This window comes from Prionailurus bengalensis, chromosome A2 (genome assembly GCF_016509475.1).
Source record: "Prionailurus bengalensis isolate Pbe53 chromosome A2, Fcat_Pben_1.1_paternal_pri, whole genome shotgun sequence".
Taxonomy (NCBI): domain Eukaryota; kingdom Metazoa; phylum Chordata; class Mammalia; order Carnivora; family Felidae; genus Prionailurus; species Prionailurus bengalensis.
In genome coordinates, this window is record NC_057348.1 from 18,247,969 (window position 1) to 18,264,780 (window position 16,812).

Below are 16,812 nucleotides of genomic sequence, written 5' to 3' on the forward strand. Positions count from 1 at the left end.
GGGAACAATTAGCAATCAAGTCACCTGGTACCCCCACACCCTTCCCCATCAAGCAGCTGCTGTTGGGACATCAGGGAAGGCTGGGCTAGCCAAAACTTCTTCCTCTTTCTCCTGCTGAAGCCCCTGCCTGAAGCCACCAAGGACAGATACCAGATCCCTGACAGCCTCAGTCAAGGCTACAGGCTACCTGTTGAAATGACCCAAATCAAAAGAAAATTTCACACAATGCAAAAATTAGAAACAATATTTATTGTTTCCTGTTAAAAGAGGGCGCTCTCATGAGAAAAGAGTGTGCAAAAATGGCCTTTTCTACACCCTAGGTTTTGTCACTTATCTCAGCAGGGCTCGGACTGTTGATTCCAAACCCTTCTCACTCTGTAGGAGGGAAAGCTCTCCATCTACTCCTGGGAAATTGGGCTACTTAGTTTAAGTTTTGATTACCTGAATGCATTAAAAAAAAAAAAAATCAAACTGTTAACAGGCTATCTGCCCCTAGGCACATTTGTTCAGTCCACCTGGACAGAGAGATGTGGGCCTCAAGTCCACATCCTCACATGCAGGCCAGGATTATATGATACCCTGAAAACCTGGTGTGTGTTCCTTGGTAGGGATTGAAGAACACCCCAGCTCCTGGTCAGCTGGTTGAAAACATGCATAGTGCCTCCAGTGAGACGCTGAGATTCCCTCTTTCTCGAGGAGTATTTTGGGTATAATAGGGCCTGTAGTCAACCAGTAGACAGCTCTCTGACCACAGGTCGTATCTGGTCTGAAAGCTACTTACTCCACCGCCAAATCCTCTTGAGATCCCTTAAACTGACAAGAGTAAATTCAAGTCTCAAAGTGGCAGACCAAGTTATACCAGGTAGAGGATGTCATTAAGGCAATGGTCTCAACAAGTCCATGCACACAGCTCTGATCCCACCATTCCCCTCCTTTTGCCCTTCAGGACTGACTAGTCCTGCCCACTGCTTCTTCCTCGGTGATAGCTTCCATCATCCAGAAGCCTCGAGCAGCCTTCAGCCTCACAAGTTGGGAGTGGCCCAGTTAAGGAACTTCATGGCAACTTCAAAGCCAAGGAAACAGGCCTGAGAAGGGGTTGGAAGGAAGAGAAAAACCAGCAGGCGTTGTGACTATCACAGAGACCACAGCTAACCCTGTCAGGACCAGAACTACTCCCTAACTTCATCAGGACCCTCCCTAACTTCATTCCTACCCCAGGTCAGGGAATCAAGCTGTGCTTTCTCATTCCTGAGAGGGGAAGAACATCCGTGTTTCACAATTGCCCACTTCTGATGGCCAAGTCGGAAATCAAAGCCCCTCCCCTCAGAGAATCCCAAAGACAAACCCTCCTGAAGCTTCAGGAAAGGAAGCAAATAAGGAGGCTCTGGCTGAGGGTAGGATTTGGGGAAAACTGAGCTCCCAATCTAATCCTAGGAGCAAGCAAAAGTCAACCCACCTAGACTTTGGACCCTGCTCTAAGCTCCAAAGGGAAAGTACAGCCCCTGTCTGCCACTCACCGCGTTGGCTGGAAAGGCTCGGATCATCACTGCATTGAATCCCTTATACAAAGATGTGACTCCTTCATCCCGGATCAGCTCTCTCAGCACATCTCTGAAACCGTTAGGATATTTTCCAGGAGGTGCTGTGGGTGAAATCCAACTGTTAAGGCTTTAGGAAGCTTCCTGACCTAACCATGATGACCCACGTGGGGACAATTTTGTAGTCAAGTCTTCCTGCAGGGTCACAGCATCAGGAAGAAGACACCTTGCAGGTCATCTGGGACAAGTCCACAGACAACACAGTTCACTTTGGGAGAAACAGACACACTGTCTGGATTACTGATGCTAAGGGAGTGGAGAAGAATAAAGAATGAAATAATCCTCTGCTCATGTGAAGGCAGAAGAGTTGATTTGACTGCTTACCTCACTTATTTTGTGTTTTGGCCAACAGGAAGTGAGTCTAGGGTTCCTAGAACACAAATGACTACAAGGGAAAATGTTGATCAGACAGATGCTGGGTGCTGCTGTGGAGAGTGAGTATCTTCAGGGCCCTAAGAGCTCTGCACCCCAGGGGCAGCCAGTGCTGGGACCCACTCCACCCTCATCTACCCCACTACCCTCCACTAACCAGTCTGGAAGCGGGACTTGAGCACGTCCGGGGGGATTGCCACAGCCCAGTTGAAGATCCCAGCGATGCCCCCAGCCACCAGGATCCGAGGCACGCTGAGCTCACTGACACTGCAGAATACCAAACGCAGAATACCAACCGCAGTCAGACAAAGGCTATGAGAGTGGCGTCTAGACCATCCCTCCTATGGCAGATGGGGCAGTGAGAGAGAGGGAGAAACTGGCCAGAGGGAGGAGGTCCAAGGCCAGGGCTCCTGTGACATGGCAGCTGCCACTCCTTGGAGGAAGTTTCATGAACTTGTTTTATATACTTGCTCCAGTAGGTGAGGTACAGAGTTAGCGGTATTAGATGGGTCTCAGCAGCAAGGAGAGTTAAGTGGATATGGAACCAGGAGCAAGCCCCACTCTGCCATCAGACCCATTCACAGTAAAGGGCAACCAACCCATGACTGAGCAAAGTGGCTTCTAAGTTCTTCTGTTCTCCTTACCTCTTTCCCTCTGGAGTGAAGATATTTTTCAGCCACTCATATGTCATGAAATACATCCCACTGGCTGGAACATCTGTTAGCAGCAAGAAAGAGGTGAATTAAATGATATAAAATCCTTACAGATTTCTTGAATTTAGAAGAGTCAAGCTTGGCACTGGCCCTTTCAAGGCTCCCTGGGAAGGTCCTCAGCAGCACTTCTTATCTGCATTAACTCCTGTGCAGTAATTAGATGCCACTTTGGGGCAAGCACTAGTGTGAGTGAGCACAAACATGCATGACAACATTTCACCTTCAAAGCCCCTTCTGAGTAGTCCCCACTGACATGCCCACTCCAAGTTACAAGCACTGCTAGTCTCTGGCCTTCCTCCAAGCTACCATGTGAGGACAAGGATGAGGCTGTGTCTGCCTTTCCTACTGCCACCCCAGCAGAACATGCCTCTCGAAACCATGGTGAGCCCCAGTGTCCTTAAGTCATTCTTTCCTCCCACTCATCCCTCCAGCCATGATTTCTACCTACTTTCCAGTCCCCTGTAACTGCCACTGTCTTAATACATCCTTGAGGGCCAGCCTGCCAGAAGGATGTTGGTTCCCCCTGCCCCCATCCTCATTTGTGTCCATGCTGGCTGGGGTGAGACTGCCTAGAACCAGGGCACACCATGCCAGCCTTCTCAGCCATAAGTGTGGTTTGCATGGTGCCAAAGCTAATCTGGGGACCCAGGTAAGACCCTCTGTGGCAAATGCACCTCAGATGAGCCCCCAACCAAGGTGACCTCAGGTGGAGAACCTAAAAGGTTACCTCGCATGAGGGTGAGCACTGTCCCTTTGTAAATGCCTCGGATCCCAGACTCCTGATACAGCTTCTTTGCACAGTCCAAAGCCCCAGTGTATTTGGTTTCCCCTGAAGAAGCCTGAATCTGAAAGGGAGGGAAAAGTCATCAAAGTCAGCGGCAGCAACATCGAAGTCAATAGACTCAGCATGTTACAGAAGATTACAAGGTGAGTGTGGATGTGGTCATTAGGCATTAGACCAAGAAACACTTCACTGTCAAACTGACGGTTATTTGGAAAATAGAATATTGGTGGAAGTCACTAGGAAATAAAGCTAAATAAAAATATCACAAAGTATGCATATACTGACAAGAAAAAAAAAATCAACAGAAGAATTGGAAAATAAGTGGCGGAACCCTCAAATCCAAAAGCATTCCCAATAAAGCTAGTTGGAAGGTCTAGAAAGGAGACAAATACTTCAGTCATTCACTTATTCCTTCAACAAATATCCACTGAATACCAAACCCATTCCAAGCCCTCACTGATCAGGAAGCCTGGTTAAGGAAAGGTGAACAGGAAATGGCATTCAGAGTTCTAAGTCCTGGGATAGAAGTCCTATGCAGAGCCAGGGGAAGGCCAAGGAGAGGCCCCCATCCCAGCTTCAGGGATCCAGAGCCTAAGAGTCAAGAGCATGAGAAAGGCAGGCTGGGGTAATCCCAGAAAAGATCCGAGAGAAAGATCCCCATGCAAGATCCATAGGAAGTACAGAGTCAAAGGGAATCAACACACAGAGGCATCAACCAAAGAATAATTAAAGCTGGAGAGTTCGGCTTTAACAGTCCCAAGGAGAAACACTTACAAAATAAATATAGAAGTCCAATAACTTTCTTTGTCTTTTTTTACGTTTATTTACTTTTTAAAAAAAAATTTTTTTTTAACGTTTATTTATTTTTGAGACAGAGAGAGACAGAGCATGAACAGGGGAGGGGCACAGAGAGAGGGAGACACAGAATCTGAAACAGGCTCCAGGCTCTGAGCTGTCAGCACAGAGCCCGACGCGGGGCTCGAACTCACGGACCGTGAGATCATGACCTGAGCCGAAGTCGGACGTTTATTTACTTTTGAGAGGAAGAGAGGGAGAGAGAACGTGTGCCTATGAGTGTGCACGAGCAGGAGAGGGGCAGAGAGAGAGGGGGACAGAGGATCCAAAGCAGGCTCCACACTGAAGGTAGCAAGCCTGAGCCTGATGCAAGGCTTGAACTCACAAACCATGAGATCAAGACCTGTGCCAAAGTCAGACACTCAACCGACACATATCCCAAGTCTAATAATTTTCTTACACACCAGCAATAACAAGTTGAAAATAATGGAAAATAATTCCATTCAAAATAGCAATAAAGGGGCACCAGGGTGACTCAGTCAGTTGAGCGCTGAACTCTTGATTTCGGCTCAGGTCATGATCCCAGGGTCATGGGATCAAGCCCCACATCAGGTTCTGTGCTGAATGTGACACCTGCTTAAGATTCTCCCTCCCTTAGGGGCACCTGGGTGGCTCAGTCGGTTGAGCGTCCAACTTCGGCTCAGGTCATGATCTCACGGCTCGTGAGTTCAAGCCCCACGTCAGGCTCTGTGCTGACAGCTCGGAGCCTGGAGCCTGCTTTGGATTCTGTGTCTCCCCCTCTCTCTGCCCCTGCCCCACTTATGTTGTGTCTCTCTCTCAAAAATAAATAAACATTAAAATTTTTTCTAAAAATAACAAAATAGCAATAAAATATATGCATATCAAGCAGTAATAGGATTTGCATAAATAAAACTCTAAAATATCTCTGGGGGACATAAAAGAAGAAATGAATAAAAAGTCATAATTTCTGGTTTATTGGAAAGATCAATTTTTCTAAAAATAATAAATTTAAAACAATGTCAATCAAGTATCAATGGCTTTTTAAAATACAACTTCCCCAAATGATCTGGGCACATGTAGGCCTGGAATGTCTGAGGAATAGCAAGGAGACCCATGTGACCAGAGGACACTGGAGCTGACTCACAGTGACCTGGGAGGCCAAAGAGGATCGGTATGGAATTGACATATTACTATCAGAATCTTCTGTTTAGTGATGAAGGTGACCTGGGGCAATCTGACTGCAAATGGAGGGATGAGAAGGGATAGACTTGGCATCTGTTGAAAGCAAACTTGAACTATTCAACAGATGGGATATATACAGTGAGAAGGAGAGGAACCTAGCATGACTCCTGGGCTTTAGAGCTGAACAACTAGAAGGATGGTGTTGCCACAACTGAGTTGCAGAAGGTTGTAGGTGGAGCAGTTACTGGGAAAGACCAGGAGTTCGTTTTTTGCACACAGTGACTCTAAGGTGCCTATTAGTGTCCAAATGGAAATGTTGGATAAACCAGTCTGGAGTTGAGGAAAAGGCTGAGTTGGAAATACAAACCAAAGAATCATCAGCAGATATATGATGTTGCAAAATCATGAGAAAAGAAGAAATCATCAAGGAAATGTATGTAATAAGAATAAGCTCTGTGGAGCATGAACATTAAAAGATCAAGATGATGATGAATCAACAAAGGAGACCAAGAAGACCAGCCAAGTAGGTCAGAGGAAAATCGGAAGAGAAGCCAAGTGAAGATAGCTCTCTTTAATAAGAGGAGGGAATCAGCTGAGTCAAATTCTAATGATGGATCAAGAAAGACGAGGGCCAAGAACTGAACACTGGATTTAGTGCAAAGCTCACTGGTGACCTTGACAAAACTATTTCGTTGGAGTTGTGAGGTAAAAGCCAGACTAAAGTGGGTTTAACAATTAGGGAAGAGGAGCTAGAGACAATGAGTAAAAAATACAAACAAAAAAACCCAAAAACTTCTCAAAGAGTTTTGACATAAGGGGAAGCAAAGACACGAAGCACAGAAATTGATGTGGGAAATAGAACTTTGTATTTTCAAGGTGAAAATACAAGCATGTTTATACTTTTACTGCTAATGAGAACAATCTAGTGGAGTGCAAAAATTAATGTTGAAGGAAAAGAAAGAAGAACTGTTGAAGTGAGGTCTATGGATGGGTAAGAGGAGATAAGATCAAGCAAAGGCATGGGCCACCATCGGTGGAAACAAGCTGAGCAGCCGTGGATGTAGTAACAGGTGCCAAAAGGTGGATGGAGGTGGTGGAGGGCATCTGGTGAAGTCTTCTTCCGGTAGTTTCAGTTTTCTCAGTGAAATAGAAAGCCAAGTTATGTGCTGAGAGAGTGGAGATTTGAGAAGAGAGGAGAGGTATAAAGTAGTCACCCAGCAGGCAGAGGAGTGCAAGAGAAGAATACAGATACAGATTGTCTCATCTAGGAGCAGAAAAGGACTTCAGGCACATTGGAAAAGGAAGAAGCCGTGATGGAAAAGACTGATGAACACGGTTACTGAAAATAAACATTTCCTTAGTTAAAATCAATATACAGACTTTGTTTCTGGGAAGTACTTTTCCCTATTCTTCCTGGTAAAGTGCAACAACAACAAAAAACCCTAGACGTTATTTTTATTTATTTTTTCAGTGCAGAAAAGGTGGTTTAATTAAAGCATGGGGACAGAACCCATGCACAGAAAGAGCTGCCAAAAATCCTAGACGTTATTTAAAAATCTTTTTTCATGTTTTTTACTTATTTTTGAGAGAGAGAGAGAGAGACAGAGAGACAGAGTACGAGTAGGGGACGGGCAGAGTGACAGGGAGACACAGAATCCACAAAGCAGGTTCTAGGCTCTAAGCTGTCAGCACAGAGCCTGACGAGGGACTCGAACCCATGAACCACAAGATCATTACCTGAGCCAAAGTCGGACGCTTAACCGACTGAGCCACCCAGGCGCCCCTAGACATTATTTTTAAAACAAACATGAGAAGAGTCTGAAAGTTTGAAGAAAAAGGAAGACTGGCTAGGGACCTTCGAACTTGAGTAATGACATGGTGGTGAGTTCTTTGGATTTTCTTTTTGATATGTCTCTGACTTGAAGCTGAGGAAACTGGCAATCCAGGAACCCAAACAAACATAAACCAAAAAAAAAAAAAAAAAAAAAAACCTCAAGAAAAGCCTATGTTCTCTACACAAAGGACCAGGAAAGGGATAGCCTAGAAAGACAAAAATTTTTTAGGCAATAAACACTTTACTCCCAGCCATTCACCATAGGAAACAAAAAACAAAATATGGGCCTCACTCCCATCCACACCATCAAAGACCAAGTGGGGAGCTTAGACTTCCACCCTTGTAGGGCTGTAACAACATGCTGTCAGGGTGGAGTCAGAGAAGGCCAAGTAGGGAACTAGGACCTTCATCCCTGCCAGCCAGTAACAGCGCCCTTCTACGGGGTCAGTGGAGATGTTGGAACTCCCACACCCACCCAGCAGTAAAAAGAAGTGCCCCACCCTGCGATGCCAACAGAGGCTGAGTGGGGAACCTAGACTTCTACCCCCACCTGGTAGTAACAAAGCAGCATCTTTCCCTTTCCTGATAAAAAGTCAGAGAAAGCCAGCTAAAAGATAAAGTTTAAATAAGATCCACAGTTGCAACGTAATATATAAATATCCAGGTCCCAACTGAAAATCATTCATCATGTCCCAAACCTGGTAGATCTCAAACTGAAAGGAAAAAGACAAACAACAGATGACAATACCAAGGTAACAGAGCCATTATTATTATCTGACAAAGAAAGATTTGTTTTGTTTCTTTGTTTTTGTTTTTTTTAATCTGCCAAAGATTTTATTTTATTTTATTTTTAATTTTTTAATGTTTGTTTGTTTGTTTGTTTATTTATTTATTTATTTATTTATTTTTATGAAATTTATTGACAAATTGGTTTCCATACAACACCCAGTGCTCATCCCAAAAGGTGCCCTCCTCAATACCCATCACCCACCCTCTCCTCCCTCCCACCCCCCATCAACCCTCAGCTTGTTCTCAGTTTATTTATTTATTTTTAACATTTATTTATTTTTGAGACAGAGAGAGACAGAGCATGAGCAGGGGAGGGTCAGAGAGAGAGGGAGACACAGAATCCGAAACAGGCTCCAGGCTCTGAGCTTTCAGCCCAGAGCCCGATGCGGGGCTCGAACTCACGGACCGTGAGATCATGACCTGAGCCGAAGTCAGACGCCCAACTGACTGAGCCACCCAGGCGCCCTGATGTTTATTTATTTTTGAGACAATGTGAGAGACAGAGTGTGAGCAGGGGAGGGGCAGAGAGAGAGGGAGATATAGAATCTGAAGCAGGCTCCAGGCTCTGAGCTGTCAGCCCAGAGCCTGACGTGGGGCTCAAACTCACAAACTGTGAGATGGTGACCTGAGCCGAAGTTGGATGCTTAACCCACTGAGCCACTCAGGCACCCCATCTGCCAAAGATTTTAAAGCAGCCATGGGGAAAAAGAAATCCTTCAGTAAGTAATTATAAATATGCTTGAAACAGATTAAAATATAGAAAGCCACAGCACAGAAATAGAAGATATAAAGAAGAACTAAATGGAAACTGTATAATTGAAAAATGGAGGGGTACCTGGGTGGCTCAGTTGGTTAGGAGTCCAACTCTTTTTTTTTTTTTTTTTAAGTTTATTTATTTTGAGACAGACAGAGACAGCACGAGTGGTGGAGGGGCAGAGGGAGAAGGAGAATCCTGAGCAGGCTCTGCATAGCCAGTGCAGAGCCTGATGTGAGGCTCAACCCACAAAACCATGAGATCATGACCTGAGCCAAAATCAAGAGTCACACACTCAACCAACTGAGCCACCCAAGCACCCCAGGAATCCAACTGCTGATCTCAGCTCAGGTCTTGATCTCAGGGTTGTGAGTTCAGGCCCCACATTGGGCTCCAAGCTGGGCATGGTGCCTCCTTAAAAATAATAAGAAGAAAATAAATAAATAAATAAATAGATAGATAGATAGATAGATAGATAATACAACTGAAAAAGAAAAGAAAAACACAACTGAAATAAAAAGTTCAATGGATGGCTTGCTCCAGAGCAGAACAGAAGAGAGAAAAAAATCAGTGAACTGGAAGATAAAACAATGGAAAACCCAATCTGAACAACAGAAATAAAACAGACTAAAACAGACTGAACGGAACTCAAGGATCTGTGTGACTATAATAAAACAATCTAATATTTGTGGCCTCAGGGTCCCAGAAGGAGAGGAGAAAATAGGATGGGACTGCAAATATACTCGAAGAAATAACTACTAAGAAGTTCCCAAAATGTTCCCAATGTGGCAAAACATATAGATTCAACAAGCTAAGCAAATACTAAACAGAATAAACCCTAATAAATCCATGCAATGACACATCACAAATTAACTTCTGAAATCTAATGACAGAGAAAAAAAAAATCTTAAGAGCAGCCAGAGGAAAATGACGCTTTAGCTAAACAATTTGAATGACAGCAGAAACCAGGATGATAGAAACAAATGGCACAGTATCTTTCAGGTACTGAAAGAAAAGAATTGTCAACCCAGAATCCAATGTCTAGCAAAAATATCCTTCAGGAATAAAGGGGAAATCAGTCATTCTCAGATGAAGGAAAACTGAGAGAATGTCAACAAAAGATAACCTACCCCAAAAGAATAGCTGCCCCAAAAGAATGGGAAGTTCTCTACACAGAAAAGAAACAATGAAAGAAAGAACTCTGAACCATCAGGGAAGGAAGGAAGAACACAGTAAGCAAAATTATGGGATAGAGATAAAAAGGCCAATCTACCAAGAAGACACAGCAATTCAAAATGTGTATGTACCAAACAAAAAAAACCTACAAACTATGTATAGCAAAACTGATAGAATTGAAAGGAGAAACAAACAAACCCACAATTACAGTTGGAGATTTCAACTCCCTCTATCAACAAATTGGTAGAACAAAAAGACTGAAAATCACCAAGGATAAAGAAGAACTCAATACTATCAACCAAGAGGATCTAATCGACATTTGTAGAACACTCCACCAAATGACAACAGATTACACATTCTTTCAAGTGCCCATGGACATAAGCCAAGGACATAAAACAAACCTCAAGAAATTTAAAAGATTTAAAATTTTTGTTTGCATTTACTTACTCATTTATTTTGAGAGAGAAAGAGAGGCAAAGAGAGAGAGAATCCCAAGCAGGCTCCATGATGTCAGTGCAAAGCCCAACATGGGGCGCAAATTCACGAGCTGTGAGATTATGACCTGAGCCAAAATCAAGAGTCAGATGCTTAACCGACTGAGCCACACAGGCACCCCTAAAGGTTTTAAATAATACAGAATACGTTCTCTGATCACAATGGACTAAAAACTAGAAATCAATAATCTCCAACACTGTAAACCAAACAACACTCTTCTAAACAATTCAAAAAGGGGGCGCCTGGGTGGCTCAGTGGGTTAAGCATCTGACTTCAGCTCAGGTCATGATCTCGAAGTTTGTGGGTTTGAGCCCTGTGTCGGGCTCTGTGCTGACAGCTTGGAGCCTGGAGCCTGCTTCAGATTCTGTGTCTCCCTCTCTCTCTGCCCCTCCCCAGCTCACACTCTGTCTCTGTCTCTCTCAAAAATAAATAAACATTAGGAAATAATAATAATTCAAAAAGGAAGCCTCAAAGGAAATTAGAAAACACACTAAACTGACTGGCAATTAAAATATATCTAACTTTGGGATGCCTGGCTGTCTCAGCCAGAAAAGCACGTGAGTGCTGATCTCAGTCAGGGTTGTGGGTTTGAGTCCCATGTTGGATATAGAGATTACTTAAATAAATAAACTTATATATATAAATAAGTTTGTAAGACATAGCTAAAGTGCTGCTGAAATGAAACCCTATAGCACTGACTGCATACATTAGAAAGGAGAAAAAGGCTCAAATCAACAATCTAATAAGCTCTCACCTCAAAAACCTCCCTAAGGGGCACCTGGATGGCTCAGTCAGCTAAGTGTTCCAACTGTGGCTCAGGTCATGATCTCACAGTTTGTGAGTTCAAGCCCTGCATTGGGCTCTCCACTGTCAGCGCAGAGCCTGCTTCACATCCTCGGTCCCCCTGCTCCTTCTCTGCCCCTCCCCTGCTCATGCTCTCTCTTTCAAAAATAAACATTTGTAAAAAAAAAACAAAGAAAAGCAAACTAAACCTACAACAAGCAAAAGGAAGTAAATAATAAAGATACAAGCAGAAACCAATGAAATTGAAAACAGAAAAATAGAGGAAATCAGTACAACAAAAAACTATTTTCTTGAAAGGATAAAAAAAATTAAACCTCTAGTGAGGCTGACAAAAAAGAGAGAGAAGTCACAAATCACTAATATCAGGAATAAAACAGAAGATACCACCACAGACCCTGTAGACATCAAAAGGATAATAAGGGAATACTACAAACAACTCTACACACAATTTAACAACATAGATGAGAAAACAAAAACATAAACTACCACAATTTGCCCAACATGAAATAATTTGAATAGCCTGGTAACTATTAAGAAAATTGAATTCATAATTTTAAAACTCTTCTCTCCCAAATCCATAATTCATTATAAAATCCTAACAAAGGTTTAAAGAATTAACACCAATTCTACAATCTCTCTTAGAAAACAGAAAAGGGAGCACTTCCCAATTCATTTCATGAAATTAGTATTATCCTAATATCAAAACCGGATAAAACAATACAGGAAAAAAAAATATGACAGACCTATATCTTTCATGATTGTACATGCAAAAATCTTTAACAAAACATAAGCAAATAGAATTCAGCAACATATAAAAAGAATTATACACCATGTCAACTTGGTGGGTTTATTCTAGCAATGCAAAGTTGGTTCAATATTTGAAAATTAATTGATGTAATCTACCATATTAACAAGTTAAAGAAAACTCACATGATCACATCAATCCATGCAGAAATAAAAAAAGTATTTGACAAAAGTCAATATCCATTCATGATAAAATTCTCAGAAAAAAGGGTAAAAGAAGGTAACTTCCTTAACTTCATAAAGAACATCTACAAAAAAAAAAAAAGTATATCTAACATATTTAACAATGAAATAGTGAATACTTCCCTGTAAGATTGGGAAGAAGGCAAAAATGTCCATTCTCGTCATTCAACATAGTACTGGAAGTTCTAGCCAGTGAAATAAGGAAATAAAAGTTAAACATATCAGAAATGAAGAAATAAAACTGTCTCTATTTGCAAATGGCATGACTTCCTACATAGAAAATCTCACAGATTGTATAAAAAAAATAATCCTAGAACTAATAAGGGATTCAGGAAGGTCACAGGACATAAGATTAACATATAAAAATCAATTGTGTTTCTATGAGCTAGCTAAGAACATGTAGATAACAAAATTAAACTTAGAGTACCATTCCCAATGCCATTTTTAAAAAGATTTTATTTTTAATCTCTGTACCTAACACTTGGGCTTGAACTCACAACCCTGAGATCAAGAGTCACATGCTCTACCAACTGAGCCAGCCAGGCACCCCTACAATGCCATTTTTGAAAGTCAAAAAAAGAGAGAAGACTTAAATATAAATTTAAAGAAACATGTACAGGATTTAGATGCTTAAAAGTACACAGTACTGATGAAAGAAATTAAAGTTCTAAATAAATGGAGAGACATACCATGTCCATGGATTGGAAGACTCAAAACAGTATCAATTTCATCCAAATTGACCTATAGATTTAACATATATCTCAGCAAAATTTTTCTCAATTTTCTATATTACCCTAAAGTTTATATGGAAATACAAAGCAATTAGAATAGCTAGAATAAGGTTGTTTTTTTTTTTTTTTTTTTTTTTTAAGAATAAAGTGGGAGGGGGGCGCCTGGGTGGCGCAGTCGGTTAAGTGTCCGACTTCAGCCAGGTCACGATCTTGCGGTCCGTGAGTTCTAGCCCCGCGTCGGGCTCTGGGCTGATGGCTCAGAGCCTGGAGCCTGCTTCCGATTCTGTGTCTCCCTCTCTCTCTGCCCCTCCCCCATTCATGCTCTCTCTCTCTCTCTCTGTCCCAAAAATAAATAAAAAACGTTGAAAAAAAAATTAAAAAAAAAAAAAAGAATAAAGTGGGAGGGATCAGTCTACTCAATTTCAAGACTTAGTACATGACTATATTAATCAAGACTGTGTAGTATTAGTAAAAGGATAGACATATAGATCAATGGGAGGAAATACAGAACAAAGCAGTAGATCCACACAAATATGCCCAGTTGATTCTTTTTTAAGTTTATTATTTATTTGAGAGAGAGAGAGAGGGAGAGCATGAGCAGGGGAAGGGCAGAGAGAGAGAAAACAAAGGATTCCAAGAAGGCTCCACACTGTCAATGCAGAGCCTGATGTAGGGCTCAAACTTGTGAACCGTGAGATCATGACCTGAGCTGAAACCAAGAGTCCGACGCTTAACTGCATGAGCCCACCCAGGTGCTGCTATGCTGAGTTGATTTTTAACATAATGTAAACAATTCAGTGAAGTAAGATAAGTCTTTTCAACAAGTGGCACTGATGCAATTGGACAGCCATAGGCAAATTTTTGTACATTATATACAAATTCATTCAAAATGGGGTCACATACTTAAATGTAAAATGTTAAACTATAAACAGAATTCTTAGGGACACCTGGGTAGCTCAGGCAGTTAAGCGTCTGACTTCGGCTCAGGTCATGATCTCAGTTCATGAGTTTGAGCCCCGCATCAGGCTCTGTGCTTATAGCTCAGAGCCTGGAGCCTGCTTTGGATTCTGTGTCTCCTTCCCTCTCTGACCCTGCCCTTCTCCTGCTTTGTCTCTCTCTTTTGTTTCTAAAAAAAAAAAAAAAAAAAAAAAATAGAATACTTAGAAAAAAGCACAGAAGAAAATCTGGGATCTCAGGCTAGGTAAAGAGACCCAATGCCTCAAATACCTAAAGTCCAATCCATAAAAGAAAAATTAACAAACCCAACTTTATTAAAATTAAAAATGTTTGCTCAAGGGGTTCCTGGATGGCTCAGTCAGTTGAGCATCTGACTCTTGGTTTTGACTCAGGTCATGATCTTATGGTTCATGAATTCGAGCCTTGCACCGGGCTCTGAGCCTGCTTGGGATTCTCTCTCTCCCCTCTCTCTGCCCCTTCCCCACACAGAGAGGGAGCACAAAATAAACATTAAAAAGAAAATGTTTGCTCAAGATACTCTGTTAAGAGGATGAAAAGCCAAACTATAAACTGAGAGAAAATATTTGCAAACCATGTATCTGTCAAACCACTAGTATCTATCTATCACTTCTCAGCATTTTGGCTAAGATCAAGCATAGTATTTGTTCTTATTAGTTTAAACCACTGGTATCTAGAATAAAGGACTCTAAAAACTCAACAGTAAAGGGGCACCTGGGTGGCCTAGACGGTTCAGTGGTTGAGCTTCTGACTCTTAATTTTGGCTCAGGTCATGATCCCAGGATTGTGTGATCGAGCCCCACATTGGGCTCTGTGCTGAGCGAGAAGCCTGCTTAAGATTCTCTCTCTCTCTCTCTCTCTCTCTCTCTCTCTCTCACTCTCTCTCTCTCTTCCTTTGCCCCTCTCCCATGTTTGTTCTCTCTCTTTAAAAAAAAAAAAAAAAAAAAAAAAAAAAACCCTAAACATGCAACTACCATATGACTCAACAATTGTACTCCTGGGCATTTATCCCAGAGAAATGAAAACTTATTTTCTCAGCAAAACCTCTGAATACAAATGTTTATACCATCTTTATTCATAACAGCCCCAAACTGGAAACAACCCAGATGTCCTTCAATGGATGAAAAGTTAAACACACCATGGACTATTAAAGAGAAATGAATAATTCATACATGCAACAATCTGGTGAATCTCCAGAAAATTATGTTGAGTTAAAAATGCCAATCCAGGGGCGCCTGGGTGGCTCAGTCAATTAAGCATCCGACTTTGGCCCAGGTCATCATTTCAGTTTGTGAGTTCAAGTCCCACGTTGGACTTGTTGCTGTCAGTCAGTGCAGAGCCTGCTTCAGATCCTGTCTGTGCCCCACCCCTCCCCACCCCCGGTGTGTCCCTCCCCCTCCCCCAAAAAAGAATTCATAATTACAAAAAAAAATTGTTAAAGCCAATCCAAAAAGTTTACTTGAGAACTTTACTATAGTATGATTCCATTTATATAACATTCTTGAAATTATAAAATTACAGAAATGGAGTATAGACTCGTGGTTGCTGGGCCAGTTAAGAACTAGAGTGGGAGAAGGAAAATGGATGTGGCCATGGCAATGATGGAAATATTCTGTATCTTTACCATATCAATATCAATATTCTGGATGTAATATTGTTCTAAGGTTTTACAAGATGTTACCTTTATGGGAAAACTGGATAAAGGGTACATGTGATCTCTCTGTATTATTATTTTTCCCTTTACATTATTTTTTACAAGTGCACATACATCTATAATTATCTCAAAACAAAAAGCTTAATTAAAAAATACACAAAATTGGAATAAAGCTTGCACTGTTAAAAGCTCAAAAAAATACACAAAATTAAATGACAAATGCAAACCATGTAAAAGACTTGCCACATACAGTAATTAACAACCTTAACACGTCCAAAGCTTTTATAAGCCAAAAAAACAAACAAATGAGCAAAGAAAAATAGGTACTTCATAAAGAAACAATACAAACAACTAATATTCATCAGAGTAATTAACCTCACTATCGTTTAAAAGCAAGAAAAATTGGGGTTCCTGGTGGCTCAGTTGGTTGAGTGACCGACTTCAGTTCAGGTCATGATCTTGTGGTTCGTGAGTCCGAGCCCCACATCAGGCTGCCTGTCAATGCAGAGCCCGCCTCAGATCCTCTGTCCCTCTCTCTCTGCCCCTTCCCACTTGTGCTCTCTCAAAAACAACCATTTAAAAAAATAAAAACATGAAAAAATTAAAACAATGCAAATTTTTCACCCATCAGACTGGCAGAGATTGTAAATTAGATGCTGCAGAGTTTCCTGGTCAGTGGGTGCTCCTGTATTATTGACTGAGAATAGAAAGGGATAGGCCTTTATAGGAGGGCCATTTGGTAATATGTTTTAAAAACTTTTTAAAGTATACACCTTTAGGGGGTGCCTGGGTGGCTGAGTTGGTTAAGCGTCCGACTCTTGATCTTGGCTCAGGTCATGATTTCATGGTTCATGGGATCAAGCCCCATATTGAGCTCTATGCTGACAGTATGGAGACTGCTTGGGATTCTCTTTGTCTCTCTAGCTCTCTCCCTGTCCCCCCACCTCAAAATAAACAAAGCTTAAATAAATAAATAGATAAATAAATAAATAAATAAATGTACACACATTTAAACATACTAATTTCATGTCTGGACATTTATTCTAAGAAAATAATCAGGTATACATGGGGTGCCTGGGTGGCTCAGTCAGTTGAGCTTCCCACTTTGGCTCAGGTCAAGATCTCACAGTTAGTGGGTTGGAGTCCCA

General features: G+C 41.7%; 1 protein-coding gene, 1 long non-coding RNA gene and 1 pseudogene across 2 annotated transcripts in view; 1 reads left to right on the forward strand and 2 right to left on the reverse strand.

Moving 5' to 3' along the window:
* Positions 1-229: 229 nt before the first annotated feature.
* The window catches only part of SLC25A20 (solute carrier family 25 member 20), a 29,920-nt gene continuing 13,337 nt past the window's right edge, over positions 230-16,812 (reverse strand). The window contains exons 5-9 of the mRNA XM_043587362.1: positions 3,411-3,528; positions 2,615-2,687; positions 2,128-2,237; positions 1,518-1,642; positions 230-1,085 (exon numbers count right to left, since the gene is read on the reverse strand). Of these exons, the coding sequence (XP_043443297.1) occupies positions 1,023-1,085; positions 1,518-1,642; positions 2,128-2,237; positions 2,615-2,687; positions 3,411-3,528 (489 nt within the window). The 3' untranslated portion in view covers positions 230-1,022. The remainder of the gene's footprint in view (positions 1,086-1,517; positions 1,643-2,127; positions 2,238-2,614; positions 2,688-3,410; positions 3,529-16,812) is intronic.
* Positions 12,151-13,134, reverse strand: LOC122487244. Its single transcript, XR_006298337.1, has 2 exons — positions 12,994-13,134; positions 12,151-12,489 (listed from the first exon to the last, which is right to left on the reverse strand). It is a non-coding gene; the product is annotated as an uncharacterized LOC122487244 (long non-coding RNA).
* Positions 14,616-14,711, forward strand: LOC122488873 (annotated as a pseudogene).